Below are 22,226 nucleotides of genomic sequence, written 5' to 3'. Positions count from 1 at the left end.
CTGGGCAGTGGTGTCGCATGCCTTTAATCCCAGCACTTGGAAGGCAGAGGCAGGCGGATTTCTGAGTTCGAGGACAGCTGGGGCTACACAGAGAAACCCTGTCTTGAAAGGAAGGAAGGAAGGGGGGGGGAGAAACAAATGAGCTTAATGCAGTTGCCAGAAGGACACGAATCCAAGTCAGGCTTCCAGTCTCCTTCTGTTCATCATCCCACCCTCCTTTCCACTTCCTCCACCCTCAGGTGCGGTTTGGCCAGCAAAAGCGATACCAGGATTGGTTCCAGCGCCAGTACCTCTCAACCCCTGACAGTCAGTCTCTGCGCTGTGACCTCATTCGATACATCTGTGGGGTAGTCCACCCCTCTAATGAAGTGCTGAGTTCTGATATCTTGCCCCGATGGGCCATCATTGGCTGGCTCCTGACAACATGCACGGTAAAGGGCCAGGCAATGGGCAGAGGCTGCTGGGTGGTGAGCTGTGCCTCTTCTTGCATGTTCCTTGGCTTCTGCCACCTCTCATTCCAAGGCTGTCTGAATGCTAGTGGGCCTTTCAGGCTCTTATCCTTTCTCCCTTTGTCTCTAGAAACTGATAGTCAGTCTTTGATCTAGGCTTGCTTTGGTTTGACTAGGCTAATCATCATCTTTACTGTCAAGTCCCCCCACTCTCAAAGTTTGATTTCTGTTGCTGTCTGCTTGATACTCGATTTTCCTATATAGCTCCAGCTAGCCTTGAGCTATAGTCCTCTTCAGCTCTGCAATTAGGTGTGCACCACCTATGTCAGCTCAAAGTCTGGATTCTCCAGGAGTCACTCCCTGGGTCCCTGAGTCTCTGAGGCCTCCCTCTGTTTTTCCTCTTTGCTTTTAGAATCCATATGTAGTTATTCTCTCATAGTTTCCTATTCAGATTCAGGGCTTTCCTCTTTCTCTTTAGTTTATTTGTTTGTTTGTCTGTTTGTGGTATGGTATGTATGTATGCTGAATATGTGTGTCTATGTTGGTGGAGGTCCAGCCAGAGGGAGGTCCCAGAAGAGGGAACTGGAGTTACAGGTTGTGAATCACCATGTTGGTGTTGAAACAAAGCCTAAAGTGCTTTGCAAGAGCTCTTTACCACCATGACCTCCAGACTCCCCTCTGGGGATTGAATTACCCTTCCATAGGGGTCACGTATCAGATATCCTGCACATCAGATACTTACATTACAATTCATAATAATAGCAAAATTACAGTTATGAAATAGTTATAAACTTATGAGGCAGAAAATAATTTTATGTTTGGAGGTCACCACAGCATGAGAAACAGCACTAAAGGGCCGCAGTGTTGGGAAGGTGGAGGGCCACTACCTTAGTCCTTACTCCATAACTTCTGTCACAGTGTAGGAAGGTTAGGGCCACCGCCTTAGGTCCTCACTCCATAACTTCTGTCACAGTGTAGGAAGGTGCCTTAGGTCCTTACTCCATAACTTCTGTCAGTGTAGGAAGGTGCCTTAGGTCCTCACTCCATAACTTCTGTCAGTGTAGGAAGGTGCCTTAGGTCCTCACTCCATAAGTTTTGGTATCATCTTTGGATACTTTCTTCCTCCAAACACAAAGAATTTTTAAAGGAGCCATTTCCTTCCCAGAGTGTGTTTTTCTGTGCTAGAGTGACACTGTTCTTAAACATCTCTCATCCTTCCCCCATTTTATGGTGTCCCTGGAATGTGCTGATTCAGGCAGCAGGCCATTCCTAGGGGTCTCCAGGGAGGTGCCCTGCTTGTTCAGCAAAGACAGCTGCAGGCTACTGTAAACATTACCTCAACTCACAGTTTATCAGTGTGCCCATGCTATTCTCCTAACAGGGATTAGGCCTGTGTTCTGCTCACTACAGGAAAAGCCCTGTTCCATGTAAGGATGTATGTGCTCCTCTACCTGATAGGTTCTTCCATCTTTTACTGGGAACTGAATTTCAAAGATGGACCAGCCAGGTGGGCCCTGGAATCTACCCCAGGCTCTGGAAAGATGGAGCTGATTGATGGAACTAGCCCTTTCCCCTTCTCTTTTCCAGTCCAATGTTGCCGCCTCCAATGCCAAGCTGGCTTTGTTTTATGACTGGCTATTCTTCAGCCCAGAAAAGGATAGCATTATGAACATAGGTATGTGACTAGGACCAGTCAGCACCACCCTCCCATCCCCCAGCCCCTCATTGTGAGTCCTGGTGACAGCAGTCATCATTCTCAGGGTAGTATGGGGTGGAGGTGGTTTATCTAGGAGCAGTTCCCTTCTTCTCCCTTGACCTAGAGGGAAACTGGCTTTGATGAGGTCAACTAATGGCTGCTGCCTCTCCCACCCCCCCACCCCGTAGCCTTGAGCTCTGAGTGGGAGGGCCTAGGCAGAGGAAGTCTGCCCTGTTTTTTTTTTTTCTCCAAGCTGATTACTGGTCCAGGAAAGGAGATAAGTGAGGACTGAGTGCAGTTCGGGAAGTTTCCGTGCTTGGTTGGAGTTGGGGGAATAGACACAGAACTTCCGAGGGGCTTCACATACACTGACGTGGAGGTAGTGTCTGATGTCAGCAAACAGTTTATTTTTATTTCACACTCTCCAGAGCCAGCTATCCTGGTCATGCATCACTCCATGAAGCCCCACCCAGCCATCACTGCCACGCTCCTGGACTTCATGTGCCGAGTAAGTGCTAGCTAGGACTCCCTTTGACCTGGCCTGAGAGAGCAGTGGTGAGTTCCCTATGAGTCTCCCAGTGTGCTCTCCTGGAATCCTGTATCTGAGTGAGAAGACACTGTCTCCCGTGGGACTGACCCTTGCTACCAGAAGGTTTCTAACTGCAAGATGAGATGATGACTCAAGATAGAAGCTAATGTATTTGAGGAACAGCTGGGCCTAGTCCAAGGGTTCTGTCTTCATAGCCTGGAGTAACCCAGACCATTGCAGCCCTTTCTGCAGCCGTACTATCTCACGTTTAGCCCCCTTGACTAAAACCAAAGCAGCTTCTTACTTCTAGTCCAGCAGAGCACTATAGTTACTCCTTCCACTTCTTCCCTTGCAGATCATCCCGAACTTCTACCCGCCATTGGAAGGCCACGTTCGGCAGGGTGTCTTTTCTTCTCTCAACCACATTGTGGAGAAACGAGTCTTGGCGTAAGGAATTTGTGTGTTAGGGGTAGGGGATTCTCTCATTTTTCATTAGGTCCCACCTGCTTTAGATAAGATGTCATTCAGATAGTCACACCACCACTGACTCCTTCCCTTGACAGCTGTAAAAAGTGCTGGCTTCACCTTCTACTGATGGGCAGAAACACTGGTGTCCTCATACTACCATAGGCTTCAAAGGCCTGCCTGCCCCCGTTGACTCTGAAGGGTCTGAAGGTGGCACAGTTGTGCTGGCCGACATGTCTGTGTCCATGCTGAGTTAGCAGTGAGCAGTGAGCATCATGTCTGATGTTGACCTTCATCTGTGTTCTCTACTAGACACTTGGCTCCGCTGTTTGACAACCCTAAATTGGATAAAGAGCTTCGGTCCATGCTTCGAGAGAAGTTTCCTGAGTTCTGCAGCTCACCCTCCCCTCCTGTGGAAGGTATGGACTTCCTCACAGAGCCTTAATTGACTTCTCTCTCACTGCTGTTGCTCTCTGACTTTTCCCTTGGTGCTCTTTCAGTGATGCAAGGCTTTCATGGGATGCTCGTGTCCCTGACATTTGCCTGTCCGCCTCTCATCCCAGTCCTCAGTCCAGGCCCTTCAGCGGAGCTCCTCATGTTCACTTTGTTTCCCATTGCAGACTGCCAACTGCCAGACTGCCTGCCATAATTTTTTGTTTTGGAATAAGGGCTTAAGCCAAGCACTACTTTCCAACTTGGTTTTAAATTAAAGAGCACTGATAAATGTCCCCAGAGCTGAGCATGGTGATGTGTGCCTATAATCTTAGCACATAGGTGGAAGCAGGAAGATGAGGGGACCAGGGGTAGCCTGAGATGCGCAAGCCCCTGTTTCAGAACAGAGAAAGACTGTGCCTCAGTCGTCACTTAGCTTGCACTGACATGAAAACGTTTTGTCCTTATGCTGTCCCTTCCTCTGGGTAGGTCACAGGGAGCTTGAGAAAGCAAGTTTGTCCTTCCTTCCAGCCGTGTACCATTTAGGGCATCAACTCTGTATTCTCCTAATTGCCCACTAGTCTCTTTCCCAGAAGCAGGTATACTGGGGAACATAGGAGGCTATCAGGAATCTTTTTTCTCTTTACTTACAAGTCAAAATTGAAGAGCCTGTTTCCATGGAAATGGACAACCATCTATCAGATAAGGACGAGAGTTGCTATGACAATGCAGAGGCAGCCTTCAGTGATGATGAGGAAGATCTTAATAGCAAAGGTAAGGCTAACCTGGGAGTATGTGAGTTGTGGCAGCCCAAGAGGCCTGTCTCACAGGCCTACCTCTTTTGCCCATGAGCATGAGTTTTGTTTAATGCTGGGTGAGGCTCAGTGGTACAGAACTTAGCATTTGACACTAAAGGCAGGAGGGTAGAGTGGTCCTGCCCATTTGTAGGTATGAGCTGGGACATGTGCATAGTCAGGGATTCAGCACCTTGAGAGGACAGGTTCACTGCCAGAGCTCTGAGGAGGGAGCAGGTAGTCATGGGGACTGTGTCTGGTACTAAAGTCTGACAAACCATCCTCAGGGAAGAAGAGAGAGTTTCGCTTCCACCCCATCAAGGAGACTGTTGTAGAGGAGCCGGTTGATGTCACCCCTTACCTTGATCAGTTGGATGAGTCCCTAAGGGACAAAGTGCTACAGCTACAGAAGGGAAGGTGGGTACAAACCCTGCTCCCACCCCAGGAGGCCCAGTCCAGGCACTTCCTACTACCTAGATGAAGTGGGTGGATGGTGGGGGGTGGAGGGGAAGTTGAGGCTGATGTCAGGATGCACAGGCTGGGAATAGGGTAGTCCTGTTCCTTAACACCTTGGGGCCCCCGCTCTCTGTATTCTAGAGTCTGGGGCAGAGCAAGTGGGGATTCTGCTTTTCTTTGGGCCCCTGCCCACAGAGCAACATATACTGTCCAGAAGTCCCCTCTGAGCTGAACTCGCAGCTCCTTTGTGGGTCTGCATGTGCGTGTGTGTGCCTTGGGATGTGGCTCGCCCCTTGCTGTTACTAATTTTCTCTCACTTTCATGCTACAGTGATACAGAGGCCCAGTGTGAGGTTATGCAGGAAATTGTGGACCAGGTCCTTGAGGTAAGGGGGAACCCAGTCCTTAGGGACCAAGCAGTACAAGCCTTCCCAGCGTTCAACTCCTCAGGCATGCCTCAGTGGGAATTGAGCTCCCATTCTCCCTTCAGCAGATGAACCCCTTCTGAGGCAGGGAGCAGGAGTGAGCTGCTCCAGGAGGTCGACACAGGAGGGCCCAGCAGAGGTTCTGGGCAGGTGGGGTCAGTGAAGCTTGGGTCTGGGTCATGATGTCCCTCCTCCCTCTTGTCACCCAGGAAGACTTTGACTCGGAGCAGCTGTCTGTCCTGGCATCCTGCCTACAGGAGCTCTTCAAGGCCCACTTTCGAGGGGAGGTGTTACCTGAAGAGGTCACTGAAGAGTAAGGCTCACCCTCTGATACCCGGGGACTCAGAAGCCAGAGTGCGCTCTTCCAGCCCCATCCTCTTTACTTGGTGTCTCATGCTTACGAAGACTAATGGATCCTGAGAGTACTGGGCAGTAGACCAGCATGCCTGCCCTGTCTTTCCATGCCTGCTGCCAAGCCAGTATGCCCAAGCTCTGCTGCTTCTGGAGGGATTGGTCCCTAGCCTAGACTGTGCCAGTCAGGAGTCTCATTGCAGTGAGGAGACCTTCCTCAGATTGTGTGTCTGTGTTGGGAACCTGTTTCTCTGTTACAAAGCACTAGCAGTAGGAAGTTTGCCTTTGGTAGGAAAGGAATAGACTAGATGTCAGATCTTCCATGTTTCCCGCCTTTAGGTGTTCTCCCTTCATGTAGTTTCTCACATGCAGCCTTCCTCTTCTAGGTCCCTGGAGGAATCAGTAGGGAAACCTCTGTACCTAATATTTAGGTAAGCACATAGCTGAAGAGCTGTCTGCCTTCCACCTTCCCTGACAGTGCACAGATGTCCTGGTCCTGGGTTCTGGGGTTTCTCTAGGGAGGAAAGGGTATTCAGTGTGTGGAGAATGCTTTCTGTCTCATTCATACCTTAGGATAGGCTGTGCTAGGTGACACCCTTCTGTCCCCTCTAGGAACTTGTGCCAGATGCAGGAGGACAACAGCAGCTTCTCGCTGCTTCTGGACCTTCTCTCTGAGCTGTATCAAAAGCAACCGAAGATCGGCTACCACCTGCTCTACTACCTGAGGGCAAGGTGAGTATGGTCTCTATCTTCTACATGGAGTTGGGGCATCCCAGAGAGCCAGCCTTTCCCTCACACATGCACACCACACCAACCCCCTCCCCTCTTGGTTATCAGCAGCAGCACTATCTTTTGTTTGTTTGTTTTGGTGCTGAGGGTTAAACCCAGGGCCCATACATCTTGTGTTAGTAAGCTTTTTATCACTGTGACACACTGAAGGAAACTTAAAGAGGAAGGTTTATGCTGACTCCTGCTTTCAGGTATCTCTGTCCAGGGTCCACTGGATCCGTTCTTTTAGGCCTGCAGTAAGACAGAGCACCATAGCAGTGGGCAGGTGGCAAAGGAAGTTGCTCAGTTCAAAACAGTAAGAAGAGAATGAGATAGAGATGGGCCAGAAATATACCTTCTGAATACATGCCCCAGTGTCTCCAACTAGGCCACAGGCTTCAGGAAATTTCCACTGCCTTCCATTGTTGCCATCAAATCATGAATCCATCAGTGTTCTCAGGTTCTAATCTGCAGTCTCAGCATTTTGGAGGTGGAAGCAGGAGGGATCTTTCTCAAGACTGAAAAAGATTCAGTTGCAGCAGTGAGTGGAGACACATGAGCTCTGAGGGGATCAAAATAGGACATATACTGAATACTTTTCTGGTTGTCTTTGTTCAGTTTGGCAGCAGAGGATGGAGCTGCTGAGCTGTATATTCAGCCTCTTTGCTGCTCTTGGTGGTGTGTGTGTGTAGCCTAGGCTGGTCCAAGCACCTGATCCTCCTGCTGTGGGATCCTCCTAAGTGCTGGGATTGTAGACATGCACTACTAGGCACAGACTAGTTGCCAGGCTGTCTCTAAGCCTGCTCAGTGGCACAAACAGATCTTGAACTTGTGATCCTCTTGCTTCAGCTTCCCAAGTATCTAGGATGACAGGCCAGTTCTACAAGGCCTGGAAAACTCACCCTTTAAAGTATACAGTTCTCCTAGGAGTCATGATACGCCTCTGTAGTTACAGGACTTGGAGGTAGAAGTAGAGGGATCAGGAAGGAACTCAACTACCTCCCAAGTTTGGGGATTAAAGGTGTACACCAACATGCCTGACTCAATTCAATTGTTTCTAACGTGCTCTTGAATGCTTACTATCTCTGCTGCCTAATTAAAAACCCTTCATCATCCCAGAGAGAAACCTGTGCTGTCAAGCAGCCACTTTACCATTCTCCCTTTTGCCTAGGACTTTGCACCCACTGAACTGCAGTATCTGTCAGTTTGTAGATAAGACTCTTCTGAATGCTTCACGTGGAACATGTGCTTATTTTGGCTTAGAATAGTGTTTTCAAATCTTTGTGTCTGGTGTGTTTTGTTGGTCAGTTGTTTATCCCTTGCTGGATGCCTTTTTTTTTCCTCCAAGACAGGGTTTCTCTGTATAGCCCTGACTGTCCTGGAACCCATTCTGTAGACCAGGCTGGCCTCAAACTCAGAAATCCACCTGCCTCTGCCTCCCAAGTGCTGGTTGTCTTTTAATGTATAGATATGCAACATTTTTTATGTCTGTTTTGTACATTTGTGAATGCAGTTTCTTTGATTATCAGTTTACAGTTCCTGTGTGCATATATATATATTCTTCAGTGTGTGATATATACCCAGGACAAGAACTGCACTGGCTACTGGGCCATGTAGTTACTTTGTTTTTGCATTGGTGAGGAGTAACCAAACTGTTTTCCAAAGTAGCTACAACTTCTTCACATCCCCAGTAATGTAAGAGTTTTTATTTCTTGATGTGCTCTCTAACATATGCTGTGATCTGGCCTTTTGTTTCATTTTCTTGTGGTAAGAGGAGTAAGCCCATGTTAGACAAGTACCAACATTGATCTTTACCCCAGTCCTTGGGATTTTGTTTTGTTGTTGCTTATTTTATTTGTTTTTTTAAAACAAGGTTTCTCTGTGTAGAGAAAGACTCAGGGTTAGCTCTTGTTGTCCTAAAACTCAACTCTGTAGAACTCAGAGATCCACCTACCTTTGCCTCCTGAGTGCTGGAATCAAAAGTGTACACCACCATGCTTAGTTTATTGTTTTTTAAGATGGTCTGAAGTAGCTGAAGTTGGTCTCAAACTTGCTTTGTAGCTAAGAATGACCTTGAACTCGTGATCCTCTTTCTTCTGCCTCCCAAGCACTGACTGGCTTGCTTGGAGGTTTTGTTTCACTTTGAGACAGGTTCTCAAAGCCTTCAAAGATCCTCTTGCTTCCTCCTTTTGAGGGCTGTGTGTGCCACTAGGCCCAGCTTCATGAGTGTTGTTGTCTGAGACACATGGTTTTAGTTATTACATTTAAGCCTCAGTTCTATTTAGGCTTTGTACATAGTGTCAGTCGTTGCTTCTCTGACATGACAGGAGTCCTTCCCTTTGCTCTCAGGAGACATTCCTCTCACTGCTGATGGTTAGAGCATTGGGGAAGCTGGCCATAGTGGTGGACACATTTAATTCTAGCTTCTTTGCGAGGGAGTAGCAAGTAGATCTCCATAAACTTAAGATCAGCCTGGTGTACATAATGAAGCAAGTTCAAGGTTAGCCAGGGCAATATAGTGAGGTCACATCTAAATAAACAAAAAGGAACACAAAACAAAAGCCAGCATTGGGGGAGGAAAAGTGTCTCTTGGCCCCAAAATTGCTGAGCTCTTGGAGAAGATGGGGGGGTTGTCCATGAGCACTGAGCTTGCAAGGTAGAATGGGCACCCCCTGGGGATGTTTGAGGCCCTGGGGCTGGGTTGCACTGTTGGCTTAGGCTCAACTGGTTTTGCAGCAAAGCCGCCGCAGGGAAGATGAACCTGTACGAGTCCTTTGCCCAGGCTACCCAGCTGGGTGATCTGCACACCTGCCTCATGATGGACATGAAGGCTTGCCAAGAGGATGATGTGCGGCTGCTGTGCCATCTCACGCCTTCCATCTACACAGAGGTCAGTGCCTCCACGAGGGTCCATGTGGGTTGGGAGATGTTTGAAACAGTCTCATTCTGTAGCCCTGACTGGCTTAAGAGTTCACTGTGAAGCCCAGGCTCACTATAGACTAGTGAGTGATCCCCCTCCTCAGCCTTCCAAGTGCTGGGAGTACAGGTGTGAGCCACCTTGCTTGACTCCTACTGTATACTCTTGAGTTGTTGCCCATGTGCCCACCTACTTTAGTGGTCACTGCTTCCCATAGCACGGCTCTCTTCCTTCATCTCTGTTATAAGCTGGAGCTTTTTTCAAGGTCCCAAAAGTCTTACTCTGGTTCATCTGTAATGTGTAATGTGAGTCATTACCTACTGAGTTGGATTCTCAGGTTTAGCTCTATCTTCTGGGCCAGGGTGGGTCCCCTAAACCAGAAAGATTCCCAAGCCTTCCTTAATGACTAAAAGGCCCATCCTCTGTAGTGGGGGCTCACTTTCACTTCCCTGAGGACTTCAGATCTTCTCTCAGAGCTGGGATACAGGAGGAGGTATCAGCTCTTCCTCCTCTTGGCAGACGTTCCCAGGAAGAGGGAAATGAGGCTCAGGGCATGGGCATGGCAGGAGGAACTGTGATCACAGCCAGGCCTGGAGGGATCAGGCGTATAGTGGTATCCCCGTCCCTGATCTTTCTCTGCATGAGAACCTGCCTATCCCTTGCTCTGGCTTTATCTCTCAGCCCTCCCACCCCACCCCCACACCATTCCTCCTTTCAAACACAGTCTGATCATGATGGACATACACAGATACTGAAACCTGGGGTTTACAAGGCGTAGATTCCCAGATTTGTAGCTGTTTGGTTCTGTATAGGACCAGAACCCTGGTTTGTGATAAGGAGTGGGGCGGGCTACATGAAAGCTATGGGTCCAGCCCACATTCCTGCCCTTTGTCTTTCTAGTTTCCAGATGAAACCTTGAGGAGTGGAGAGCTACTGAACATGATCGTGGCCGTTATTGACTCTGCACAGGTAAATATTGAGCTTTGACATTTCTAATAAGGCCGTGAGGGCAGGACTTGGGAAATGAGGGTCTGTGCTCCCTCTCTAGGCCTGTACAGGAAAGCCCACATTCCTCAGGCACTCTGCCTCCCACTACATGTGGGTACCACTTAGGCCATTAGGGCTAGGAAGGGCAAGCAAAGCTCACGAGAGGCTAGCTCAAGCCCACCCTCCCTGATGTTTCTCCATGTTCTCTGGAAGTTCCTGTTTGCGTAGGGAAAGCTGAGGGTGGGCAGGTAGGGGTGTGTGTGTGTGTGTGTGTGTGTGTGCATGCATGCTTATTCATGTGTTTTGCTCTTACCTGGTCTTCTCTTTAGCTCATAATAAAAGTGTTTGGGCCATTTCTACTTGACCATCCCCATGCACAGGGCCCCTACAAATTGTAGTTTTCCATAGGTCCATATCTGAATGGGGTGGGTGTCATTTCTACTCGTGGCCACTCAGTTCCCATGCAGAGAGGGACTCAGTATTGAGAGTCCTTCCTTTGCCTTTCCCTGCCCACACGGGTCAGAGCTCAGCCTCCCAGGGCCTTCTCATTCCAGGCCTAGTTCACCAGATAGGGATGATTCCTCTTCTCTCTTTAACATCAGGGTATGGGTAGTTTTTTCTTTAACAGGCCCGTTCCCCTGCAAACCTATTGCTGTTGTACCCAACCCCTTCACCCTTCAGAATCTTGTGTTGTGCCTTACCCTCTTGCCCTTTGGCCAAACTCTCTTAGAGTTAACGGGTCTGATGTTTCCTTCTGCCTAGCTCCAGGAGCTGGTCTGCCATGTGATGATGGGGAACCTGGTCATGTTCCGGAAGGACTCAGTCCTTAACATACTCAGTAAGTTACTAGGTCTTCCAGGGACCTGGGAGAGGAAAGGACATCAGCTGTGTTTAGCAGCGACAGGAAAGAGGCTGTGGGGGTAGGAAGTGGAAAAGTAGAGTATCATGGCATCTGATGTCTGTGCGTTGCTTCTTCCCCTCATCTCTCCAGCCCTGGGCTTGCTGGGAATGTAGCTATCCTCTAGAGACACTTGCAGTCCATGTGGTCTGGGAACAGACGGGATCTAGATTTGGTTCCATCTGTTTGGGATGTTGCTAGATAGTGGGCTGGCACTCATAGTGTGTAAGAGACAGCAGACAGACAGTGGGGTTTCTTCTGTCTCTTTCAGTTCAGAGCCTAGACTGGGAAACCTTTGAACAGTATTGTGCCTGGCAGCTCTTCCTGGCCCACAACATCCCTCTGGAGACCATTATCCCTATTCTCCAGCACCTCAAATACAAGGGTGAGTAGGATGATGGGCTGTGGGAGGAGAGAAGATGAAAACTTCACGCTTCTGAGACAACCCAAAGTCCCCTCACCACCAAGACATATTGTGCTCTGGTGATGGCCCTACAGGCCTTCTCTGAACAGAGAACCAGGCCTTGGCAGCTGAAGGCTGCGTTGAGGCGGTAGTTTCTTCCTGTTTCTTGGTCAGGACTGTTCTTTCTGTTCTGGTGGCTGTTGACTGGAGAGGTGGAAGAGGTACTTTTTTCTCCTGAAGTGATACATTCCCCTGAACACCTCTTTCCTCCCCACAGAGCACCCAGAGGCCCTGTCCTGTCTCCTGCTTCAGCTCCGAAGAGAGAAGTGAGTTCTTGGTGGCTCTGTGTCCCAACCTCCCAGCCTATGTTGAGGCTCTTGGGCCTTGCTCCTTTGGCTGTGCTTTCGTCCATGGTCATGGCTGTCTGCCTTCCCTATCTCAGAGGTGGGAGGTGGGCACAGAACATCAAAAGGGAACGATCAGGGGCAAGTGACCACAGCTGCCTTCATCACCCTGACAGAAGAGCCAGCTGCTAAGACCCTAGAGAAAGTGAGGCATTGGGAAGAGCCCTGAGGGGACTGTAGCATTGCTTCCCAGCACCACAGAAGTGGAGGAATCTCACTTCTCATCAGGCTTCTACAGAGAATGGAACCAGGCATTCTTTGGCCCAAAGAGAAAGGGAAAGGGATGTGAGAGCAGGAAGCCACAGGGGCCAAGAGGCTGGGGTTTGGGAAATCAGTAAGTGACACTATGTAGCCATTGCCAAGGTAAGCCATCAGTGTGCACATTGATTGATTCATAGGCCCAGTGAGGAGATGGTGAAGATGGTGCTAAGCAGGCCTTGCCATCCTGATGACCAGTTCACCACCAGCATCCTGAGGCACTGGTGCATGAAGCACGATGAGCTGCTTGCAGAGCACATCAAGGCTCTGCTCATCAAGAACAACAGCCTTCCCCGCAAGAGACAGAGGTGGGCCACAGTCCCTGCCTCCTATGCAGCCCAGTAGGTCATCACCAGGGCAGTCTGCAGTGACTGCTGCCCAGGGATGTTGGGTTGCCAGTCCTGTACAAGATTGGTTTATGGGTGACATTGATGGTCTGAAGACATGTGACATGAAGGACTACCAGCCCTGAGTCTCATAGCTGAACATCCTCTTGAGTCCTCACCAGCATTGTGTCACTTAGAACTGTCTTTGACCTAAGGAAGGACACTGGAGGAGCAGACAGTATTTGACTCTCTGCCTTCCCGTGTAGCCTAAGAAGCTCTAGCAGCAAGCTGGCCCAGCTGACCCTGGAACAGATCCTGGAACACTTGGACAACCTAAGACTCAACCTAGCCAACACCAAGCAGAACTGTATGCTGCCTTTCTTCCTGCTCCCTTCCTCTTGGGCCAATTTGGGGGATGTGCTGCCCTGGTTCAGATCCCCTACAGCCAGTTGGGGCAGGGATGACATACCAGGACCACTGCTCAAACCCATAAAAGAAATAACTTTCTGTGCTATGTATAATCTTCTTGACGCATCAACTGTGCTTTCCTCCTGTAGTTTTTAGCCAGACACCAATCCTCCAGGCGCTGCAGCATGTCCAGGCAAGCTGTGACGAAGCTCACAAGATGAAGTGAGGTTCCTTCTACTTTGGGCCTTGGGGAAAAAGAGGTCTGCTGGAGGCATTAACCTAATGACCAGCAAGACCCTGGAGCCGAGAAACAGACTCGGCTTAGGTGCCGAGGTGGGAGGGGCCTGGGCAGGATACCTCTCTCAGAAAGCCTGTCCTATCTCTTAGGTTCAGTGACCTCTTCTCCCTGGCGGAGGAATATGAGGACTCTTCCACTAAGCCACCCAAGAGCCGGCGGAAGGCAGCTCTGTCCAGCCCTCGAAGTCGAAAGAACGCTACCCAGCCCCCCAATGCTGAAGAAGAGTCAGGCTCCAGCAGTGCCTCGGTGAGCCTCTCAATCAAGCCAGTGCTCAGTGGGGAGTGATGGGTGCAGGTGGGGTGCGGCCTGCTGCTGCCCAGCTTAGTGACGGCCTTCTGCTCCCTCACTTCTTCCAGGAGGAAGAAGATACAAAGCCTAAGCCCACCAAACGAAAACGAAAAGGCTCCTCTGCTGTGGGCTCTGACAGTGACTGAGGCCTGGATTCCCACCCTGCCCCAGCGTGAGAAACGTCCATGCAGCCCCACCCCTCTCTTTTCCCAGGGCCTCCAGCTCTGTTCACCCCCTCTCCACTGCTGCTCCCACTGCTAGGTTCTCACAGCAGCCAGAGGCTGTGCAAAAGCAGATCATGGTGGAAGTCCTTTGCCCCTGGCTCCTCCCCAAGTCTCCGAAGAGCCATTTGGACAGAGAAGGGAGTGATCAAGAGGCTGCTGGGCAGAGAAGCTGGGATGACAGCAGCTGCTGTATGAGTGGGCATTCCTTCCTGCTTCCCTTCAGTCTGCATTTGTTCTGAACAGACATTTGTAGTCTGTGGACAGTGGTCATTACACCAGTGTGAAATGGGCATCTGACCTGATGTGGGCGGTGCCCATCTGGGCAAATGCCACAGCCTTCAGAAAAGAACCCGATGGCAGCGTGAGAGGCTCTTGCTGCACCTGGGATGCTTGGGTTGGCCCAGCATTGGCACTTCAAGCTGAGCCAGAGCCCAGGGGAGTCCCGGAGGCAAGTTCCTCAGAACTGTCAGGTGGCCTGATTTTCTGTGGTTCTGTTTTTGCTTTTTCTTTTGGCAAAGATAATCGAGTTTTAAATTGTTTTTAAGTGATAATGAAACAAGCCAGAACATCTTTTGTGCCTGAGTTGACATCTATGTTCATCCTGTGTATATAGGTGCCTCTGTTTAATTTGATGTCTCTACTTGTACCCCTCCCCTTACACAATGTCTCCAGGAGGGGCTTGGCTTTGCTCTCCTGTGTCCTTCCCACTAGAGTGTGAGTCAGGCATCTAACCTTTTCACTCAGAAGCTGATGCTGGCACCATCTCCTTGCAGGATAGCCTTGCCCGTTGTTTCTCAGGAACTTCATCTTTAGGGATGTGGAGATGGGGTGGGGAGAGGAAGCTTAGTAGATAAAGCACTTGCCACACAAGCATGAGGACCAAAGTTCTGATCCCAGTACCTATGTAAGTCTTACGTTGATGTTGTGGCCTGCCTGTGATCCCAGAGCTCAGAAGGCAGAGACTGGGTCCCTGGAGTCAGATGGCTTGCCAGCTCCACTAATATCAGCAGTGAGTTCAGGGTTCAGTTGAGAGACCCTACCTCGTTGAATGAGATGGAGAATGATCTAGGATTCCTGATGTCTACCTATGGGCCTCCACCCCTTGAATACACAAGTGCACTCATACACAAACATGCACATAATCCACACACCTAAAACCTCCATATCATCCAAAAGCTGATATTTGCCCTCCACTTAATTAAGTGCACGATTTCCAAGAGTTTTGGTAGGAAAGGATGCTCCATGTTGAGTTTTGAAGGAGCGAGGATTAATGTTCAAATTGCCAAGGATTAATGTTCAAATTGCCAAGGGCAAGAGATGCTCTTCCAGTCTGGCTGCTCACTGTCCCCATACAGCAGCAGAGAAGAGCCCCAGATTGTGCTCCTAGCGTCCCTGTCCAGGGGCATTTGATGCCTTGCTGCAGAGAGGTGTGATGCTAGGTTTAGTGCACATACTCCATTGATTGAGCCTGCTGGGCATTTTCCTCTTCTGAGAACCCATGCCCTTTTAAAGCCACTACTTTTGAAACCCTAAGCCACCAGAGGCCACTTTTTCTCCCCCCTTCCCATCCCCAGTTTCCACTGCCTCGATGAAAACCAGGATGGGAAGCATTTCCCATTATTGTACCTTTGCCTAAAATGAAGGGCCCCTCTTCACAAATCTGGCAGATTTGGCCTCCACCTTTCCCCTACTTAATTCTCAGGCTCCCCCACCCATTCCCTGGGGGCTGCTATTGATGCTGGTAACTGGATGCAGCACTTGGATCTGGCTGTCTTGCCCAGACTTGCAGAACCGACCTGGCCAGGGGCCAGATTCTTTAGTCTCCTTGGGAAGGGAGCAGTGGTACCATCCCATCATGGGTGACAAAGAACAACCAAAGGAATGAATGGCTCCTGGACCAGGACTCTATAAGGCCCGCCAATAGCTTATGTGGCCCTGAAAATGCACAGCCATGGGGGTTGAGGGTAGGCACCTCTTCAGCCCCCAGCAGGCTGCTGGCCACCAGCAGTCAAAAATTCCGGACCTAGTGCGCCTAGGGCGGGGCCTAGGTTGTGGGGAGGGCCGGGCCGGGCCGCCCCCGACTCGCACTCCTGGCTCCCGCGCCACACCGCAGAAGCTGGGTGGGAAGGGCGGGTGCCGGCGCACGCGCGCCACGTTCCGGAGTAGAAGGGTTTTCGGAGCCAGACCCAAGGCGGGCTCAGTGTTTCAGGAAGGACCACCTGGAGTGTGTGTGAGCTGCTGGGACGGACTAGAGGAAGAGGGCACCATGGCGGCCCTCCTGCTGCTGCTGCCCCTACTCTTGCTGCTGCCCCTGCTGCTGAAGCTAGACCTCTGGCCTCAGCTGCGCTGGCTGCCGGCCGACCTGGCCTTCACGGTTCGCGCCCTCCGCTGCAAAAGGGCCCTTCGAGCACGCGCGCTGGCCGCAGCGGCCGCCGACCCGGAGAGCCCCGAGGGCGGATGCAGCCTGGCCTGGCGGCTGGCGCACCTGGCCCGGGAGCAGCCGACACACACCTTCCTCATCCACGGCGCGCGGCGCTTCAGCTACGCGGAGGCGGAGCGCGAGAGCAACCGCACTGCTCGCGCCTTCCTGCGCGCACGGGGCTGGGTCGGGGGCCGCCGAGGCTCGGGCAGGGGCAGCGCTGAGGAAGGCGCACGCGTGGCGCCTGTTGCTGTAGACGCGGCTGCCGGAGGGACGACCGCGCCCCCTCTGGCACCGGGGGCAACTGTGGCGCTGCTCCTCCCAGCGGGACCCGAATTCCTATGGATTTGGTTCGGACTAGCCAAAGCTGGCCTGCGCACGGCCTTCGTGCCTACCGCTTTGCGCCGAGGGCCCCTGCTGCACTGCCTCCGCAGCTGCGGTGCGAGCGCGCTCGTGCTAGCCACAGGTAAGGCTGCGGGCCGGAGAGGGCGTGCCTGGCCCCTAGACCCGAGGTGCAGAAGTCAGTGGGGATAAGAAAGAGGTCCTGGGTTTGGGAAGGGATGTGCTAAAAACCCAAAGGATTCTTAAGCCGTCGGACTACAGGTCCCAGGCAAGACGTAGGATCCCCACAGTGCCACCCTCACCCTAGATCATTGCACAAGGACCGTGTACATCGATGGGTGGTGAAGGCTTTAGAGTAGCTGGAGAACCTCGAAGCCTAGTTTGCCTACCCTTGTAGAGTTCCTCGAGTCCCTGGAGCCAGACCTGCCGGCCTTGAGAGCCATGGGGCTCCACCTATGGACGACGGGCCCTGAAACTAATCTTGCTGGAATTAGCAATTTGCTGTCAGAGGCAGCAGCCCAAGTGGATGAGCCAGTGCCGGGGTACCTCTCTGCCCCCCAGAACATAATGGACACCTGCCTGTACATCTTTACCTCCGGCACTACTGGTGAGGACTGGATACAATGCTTGCTTCTCAGATACTGAGGCAGAGGGTGGCAAGGTCTGGGGAGAGGACTGGGGCCTCTCTCACTTTCAGGTCACCCTGGACACCATCCCAGGCACAGCTTCTCTCCTTCCAGTCCCCCAACTACCTACTTTTCCAGGACACAGCTAGACCCTTCCCCTGACTATGCCCGTCTTGCCACCCTCCAGGGCTGCCCAAGGCTGCTCGAATCAGTCATCTGAAGGTCCTGCAGTGCCAGGGATTCTACCAGCTGTGTGGCGTCCACCAGGAAGACGTGATCTACCTCGCACTCCCACTGTACCACATGTCTGGCTCCCTGTTGGGCATTGTGGGCTGCTTGGGCATTGGTTAGTCTCTCTCCTTGGGCATTATTCAGTCTCTCACAAGTTCCTCTAGCACAGTGGTTCTCAGCCTTCCTAATGCAGCGACCCTTTGTCACAGGTCCTCAGGGTATAGTGACCCCCTACCCCAAACCATAAAATTATTCCATTGCTACTGTTAATGTAGACATCTGATATGGGACCCGAGTCACAACCCACAGGTGGAGAGTCACTGAGTCACTGCTCTAGCAAGTGCTGAAGCACCATCTATGCCTGCCTTGCCAGAGAGTTGTCCTGAGTCCTAGAAAGAGGGAGGCATTCCCCTCCTGTAGAAATTCCAGGTACAGTAGGAAACCTTACACAATTCAGAGCCACAGGCTGAGCAGCTACGGAGGCTGCACGGTTCACAGTCCCTAGACATCAGAGAGAATAAAAGAGAAGGGTTGTGTCAACCAGAAAGGAATATTAGCGTCACCAAACACAAATGGGGAAGGATTGGCTACCGTGACCTGCTGAAGACATGACCCCAGCAGGTCCCCGGAGTGAGCAGTGGTGGCTGGAGTCTTCTCTTCACCCTCCCTTCTCTCCCATTTCCTGGCAGGGGCCACCGTGGTGCTGAAGCCCAAGTTCTCAGCTAGCCAGTTCTGGGAGGATTGCCAGAAGCACAGGGTGACGGTGTTCCAGTACATCGGGGAGTTGTGCCGATACCTCGTCAACCAGCCCCCGGTGAGTAGGCTAGAGAGCAGACCAGACAACAGGAGACACCAGGACTGTCATCTGGAAGTCGGAGAGGGCAAACCAGGAGAGAAAACGGCATTATGCCTGGAGCCCCCAGCTGAACCAAACCTCTGACACATAGGGAAGCAGAAAGGTGGCAGAGTGGGAGGAGGGTCTGGAGAATAAGGAGCAGGGCTTCGCTCTGGCCATCTGGAAGCTTGGTGCTGGAGCCCCTGCCTCTCTCTTGCCACCTCAGAGCAAGGCTGAGTGTGACCATAAGGTGCGCTTGGCAGTGGGCAGCGGGCTGCGCCCAGACACCTGGGAGCGTTTCGTGCGGCGCTTTGGACCTCTGCAGGTACTGGAGACGTATGGCATGACAGAGGGCAACGTGGCTACTTTCAACTACACGGGACAGCAGGGCGCGGTGGGGCGTGCTTCCTGGCTTTACAAGGTGAGGCAGAGTGGACTCGAGAACCCTTCCCCAGAGAAGAAGGGGGGTGGTGAGAGAAGAGGCTCCGGAAGCTAACGTGACCCAGTGTGGCTCTCCCCTCCCCAGCACATCTTCCCCTTCTCCTTGATTCGATATGATGTCATGACAGGGGAACCTATTCGGAATGCCCAGGGGCATTGCATGGCCACATCTCCAGGTTTGTACTTGAGTGGGGGGTGAAGCTGGCAGGCAAGGTTGAACTTGGCACCTGAGATAGGGGTGGAGCCTAGGGGTTCCGGGTGAGTAACCCACTCCTGACCCCAGGAATTCTTCCAGGTGAGCCAGGCCTACTGGTGGCCCCAGTAAGCCAGCAGTCCCCTTTCCTGGGCTATGCTGGGGCTCCGGAGCTGGCCCAGGGCAAGCTGCTGAAGGATGTCTTCTGGCCTGGGGACGTATTCTTCAATACTGGGGACCTCTTGGTCTGTGATGAGCAGGGTTTTCTTCACTTCCACGATCGTACCGGGGACACCTTCAGGTATCCTATCCCTCTGTAACTTTCCAAGCTCCTCAGACTTTCAAACTCAGGGACACATCTCATATCCAACCCCATCCAACTTTCTCAGACGTCATCAGCAACATTCTCCCCTAACTTCTTTATCTCCTCAGGAAAACTCTCATAATGCCTGCTTCTCAGTTTCTCCCTGCTCCGTCAACAGGTGGAAGGGAGAGAATGTGGCCACAACCGAAGTGGCTGAGGTCTTGGAGTCCCTGGACTTCCTTCAGGAGGTGAACATCTATGGAGTCACGGTGCCAGGTGCTTAGACATGAAAGACGGGGGGTTAACCAGCATACTACCCTACAGAGTAGCGTTTGGGCACAAGGAACCAAAGGGCTTATGTGTCTCTGCACCCACCAGGGCACGAAGGCAGGGCGGGCATGGCGGCCTTGGCTCTGCGGCCCCCGCAGGCTTTGGACCTTGTGCGGCTCTACAGCCATGTTTCTGAGAACTTGCCACCGTATGCCCGACCTCGATTCCTCAGGCTCCAGGTAACCAGCTGCTCCTGCCCCAACCCCTCATTCATGTATCTACAGCTGTTAGTGGTTTTGTTTTGTTTTGTATTTTTTGGTTTTTCGAGATAGGGTTTCTCTGTGTAGCCCTGGCTGTCCTGGAACTCACTCTGTAGACCAGTGGTAGTGGTTCTTAAACTCCACAAAGGAAGCCCACATAGGATACTCCTTGAGGAGAAAGGACCGTCCCTGATAGGTTCATGCTCCTCGCCTCTCCTCTTTGTCTTGAATGTGTGTGTGTGTGTGTGTGTGTGCATATGTATGTGCGCGTGCACGTGCATGAATATGGAGGCCAGAGGACAACCTTGGGTGTCATCCTCAGGAGCACCAGCTGCCTCCTATGAGACAGGCTCAGGAGCTGGGTTAGATTGGCTGGCCAGTGAATCCCAGAGATGCTTCCATCCCCACCTTCTCCCAGTATTTTTCCCAGGTTGAAGTGTTTGAATCCGGGTCTGCATGCTTGCAAGGCAAGTCCTTTCCCAGAGGGCCAGCAGCTGTTGTCCCACCCACTGATCTCCCTTCTTATCCCCTGCCCCTTTAGGCCTGGCTCACTCTCTTCTCTGTTGCTGCCTCACCTTAATTTTATATAATGTCCCCTCCCCCATGCCTGCCCCTAAACAGAGCTCAGGCAACTCATCTGAGCTGAGTGGACAAACTGCATTTCCTACAACTCTGAAGGCACCCTTCTCTCCCCAGGAGTCTTTGGCCACTACTGAGACCTTCAAACAGCAGAAGGTTAGAATGGCAAATGAGGGCTTTGACCCCAGTGTCCTGTCTGATCCCCTCTATGTTCTGGACCAGGATATAGGGGCCTACCTGCCCCTCACACCTGCCCGATACAGTGCCCTCCTGTCTGGAGACCTTCGAATCTGAGAACTTCTGCTTGAGGGAGGGGCTCTAAGGGCACAGGCCACCATGGCTGCACCAGGGGGGGATTCGGGTATCTTTTGTATATGAAGTCATTATTTTGTAATAAAGAGCTGGAACTTATCTGGCCCATCTTCAAGTGTCCGTGGGGCAGCTTGCACATGCTTCACATTCCTGACCTGACCTTATGTGGCCCTGAGCTGTGACTGAGCCTTTCTGATAACCACTTCCAACCCTGGTTGGTCCTGGAGAAGCCCTGCTGGTTGATGTTTATGTCTTTTACATTTATACTGCTGTCTCTGGAGCTGTAGGATCCCAAAGGATTGGTTCCTATGGCAGAAGCAGATAGAGGCATTCCGAAATACCACCCCTTGTTGCCTGCCCACACTTCACCACAGCCTTGTGTGTGGCTGGTCCTGGAAGTCTCAACCTTGTAAAACAAACTCAGGGAGGGGTGAAAAAGGAGATTCAGTGATCTATGGAAGACAATCAGAGAGGGGGAAGGGAGTCCTCAAGCATTAAGACTCCTGGCCAGCTGGGTGTGGTGGAACACACCTTTAATCCTAGCACTTGGGAGGCAGAGGCAGGTGGATTTCTGAGTTCGAGGCCAGCCTGGTCTATGGAGTGAGCTCCAGAACAGCCAGGGATACACAGAGAAACCCTCGAAAAAAAGACTCCTGGCCAATCACAGACTTCAAGAGGTGGAGCTGTTGCCTTCCACAGTCCCTTAGGGTGAGGCTGTGAGACTGCAGGGGTGCACTAATGGGGGTAGGGAAGACCATCTGGAGAGATTAAGTGATGAACTTCTGTCTTCCAGGAGCCAAGGTGCCACTGTTTTGAGCCATGGTCATGTGTTTCTGCTGTTTCTTTTTGCTTTCTTTCCCCCTCTTACACCCCTCCCCAACATGAGCGGTCCTAACCCATCAGGCAGGAGCTGACTCAGTGGCTAAGAGCACTTGTTGCTGCTCCTGTTGAGCGCTAGTTCTCAGCAGGCCTCAGGCAGCTCATAACTGCCTTTCATTTCAGGGGAGGCAACACCGCTGCTGGCCTTTTCAGGCGCCAGGGACAGACATGATGGCACATACACGCAAACCTTTAAAATAAATAGGAAGGGTTATCTAGTGTTTTTTGCAAAGGGAAGAAGCATGCCTCACCTCTCAAGCTTGGCCCTGTACTGCCGGCCAGCCCTCGTGATCCAAAGCCTGCATCCCAACCTGTGCACAGCAGACTTCGTTCAGCCTCAGTGAAGGTAGAGCTAACTGAGATGAGGGCAGTCTGCCCATAGACTGATTCATAGTAATTTGGCTCACTGCTCACTTCTCCAATCTGCCCCAGGAAGAGTACCACTGTGATGTAAGCTGGGTGGGGTAGGTAGATGTGCCAGCTGGCTAACAGCAATTCCTCTTTGACAGCTCTCCTACGACCTCTGCCTGGGGCCTTCTAGACCCAAGAACTAAGTGGGCACCTCCTGCCTTGTGAAATCATACATTGACCCAAACTTGTCCACTAGGATAGCTGCTAGCCACATGAGAGAGAAATCGAAGTATGGTTAGTCAAAAGCAGAATCTCTAGCCAGCTGGTGGTGGCACATACCTTTAATCCCAGGACTTGGGAGGCCGAAGCAGACAGATTTCCACGAGTTCGAGGCCAGCCTGGTCTACAA

At 51.7% G+C, this 22,226-nt stretch overlaps 2 protein-coding genes across 3 annotated transcripts in view; both read left to right on the top strand.

Annotated features, from left to right (window-relative positions):
* Ints3 (integrator complex subunit 3) overlaps positions 1-14,345 on the top strand; it is a 42,573-nt gene extending 28,228 nt beyond the window's left edge. Inside the window, exons 10-30 of the mRNA XM_031374615.1 lie at positions 240-431; positions 2,037-2,124; positions 2,574-2,653; positions 3,030-3,121; positions 3,452-3,558; positions 4,226-4,345; positions 4,653-4,782; positions 5,152-5,206; positions 5,455-5,558; positions 5,983-6,027; positions 6,209-6,328; positions 9,101-9,254; positions 10,182-10,250; positions 11,031-11,106; positions 11,438-11,551; positions 11,847-11,895; positions 12,372-12,539; positions 12,824-12,924; positions 13,115-13,187; positions 13,353-13,509; positions 13,620-14,345. Coding sequence (XP_031230475.1) covers positions 240-431; positions 2,037-2,124; positions 2,574-2,653; positions 3,030-3,121; positions 3,452-3,558; positions 4,226-4,345; positions 4,653-4,782; positions 5,152-5,206; positions 5,455-5,558; positions 5,983-6,027; positions 6,209-6,328; positions 9,101-9,254; positions 10,182-10,250; positions 11,031-11,106; positions 11,438-11,551; positions 11,847-11,895; positions 12,372-12,539; positions 12,824-12,924; positions 13,115-13,187; positions 13,353-13,509; positions 13,620-13,697 — 2,172 coding nt within the window. The 3' untranslated portion in view covers positions 13,698-14,345. The remainder of the gene's footprint in view (positions 1-239; positions 432-2,036; positions 2,125-2,573; positions 2,654-3,029; positions 3,122-3,451; positions 3,559-4,225; positions 4,346-4,652; positions 4,783-5,151; positions 5,207-5,454; positions 5,559-5,982; positions 6,028-6,208; positions 6,329-9,100; positions 9,255-10,181; positions 10,251-11,030; positions 11,107-11,437; positions 11,552-11,846; positions 11,896-12,371; positions 12,540-12,823; positions 12,925-13,114; positions 13,188-13,352; positions 13,510-13,619) is intronic.
* A 1,482-nt stretch (positions 14,346-15,827) lies between these two features.
* Positions 15,828-20,707, top strand: Slc27a3 (solute carrier family 27 member 3). 2 transcript variants are annotated; one of them, XM_031374613.1, is made up of 10 exons: positions 15,831-16,660; positions 16,934-17,143; positions 17,350-17,508; positions 18,083-18,207; positions 18,455-18,649; positions 18,755-18,845; positions 18,965-19,163; positions 19,345-19,442; positions 19,545-19,675; positions 20,393-20,707. In XM_031374613.1, the coding sequence occupies exons 1-10, from the start codon at positions 16,042-16,044 to the stop codon at positions 20,567-20,569; spliced, it is 2,004 nt and encodes a 667-aa protein (XP_031230473.1). In that variant the 5' UTR covers positions 15,831-16,041; the 3' UTR covers positions 20,570-20,707. The 2 variants fall into 2 exon arrangements, with proteins under 2 accessions (XP_031230474.1, XP_031230473.1); XM_031374614.1 differs by lacking the exon at positions 16,934-17,143 and having other exon boundaries at positions 15,828-16,660.
* Positions 20,708-22,226: the final 1,519 nt, after the last annotated feature.

Source organism: Mastomys coucha, unplaced genomic scaffold (assembly GCF_008632895.1).
Source record: "Mastomys coucha isolate ucsf_1 unplaced genomic scaffold, UCSF_Mcou_1 pScaffold16, whole genome shotgun sequence".
NCBI classification, from domain to species: domain Eukaryota; kingdom Metazoa; phylum Chordata; class Mammalia; order Rodentia; family Muridae; genus Mastomys; species Mastomys coucha.
Note: the sequence above shows the minus strand (reverse complement) of the source record. Positions and strands in the feature narration are given on the sequence as shown.

What these genes read in the sequence shown, in the direction of transcription:
- Slc27a3 (XM_031374613.1), top strand. Translation starts at nt 16,042, where the DNA reads ATGGCGGCCCTCCTGCTGCTGCTGCCCCTACTCTTGCTGCTGCCCCTG. An exon ending in TGTGGGCTGCTTGGGCATTG is followed by an intron (nt 17,509 to 18,082) that starts GTTAGTCTCTCT and finishes ATTTCCTGGCAG; the next exon opens with GGGCCACCGTGGTGCTGAAG. An exon ending in ACCTCGTCAACCAGCCCCCG is followed by an intron (nt 18,208 to 18,454) that starts GTGAGTAGGCTA and finishes TTGCCACCTCAG; the next exon opens with AGCAAGGCTGAGTGTGACCA.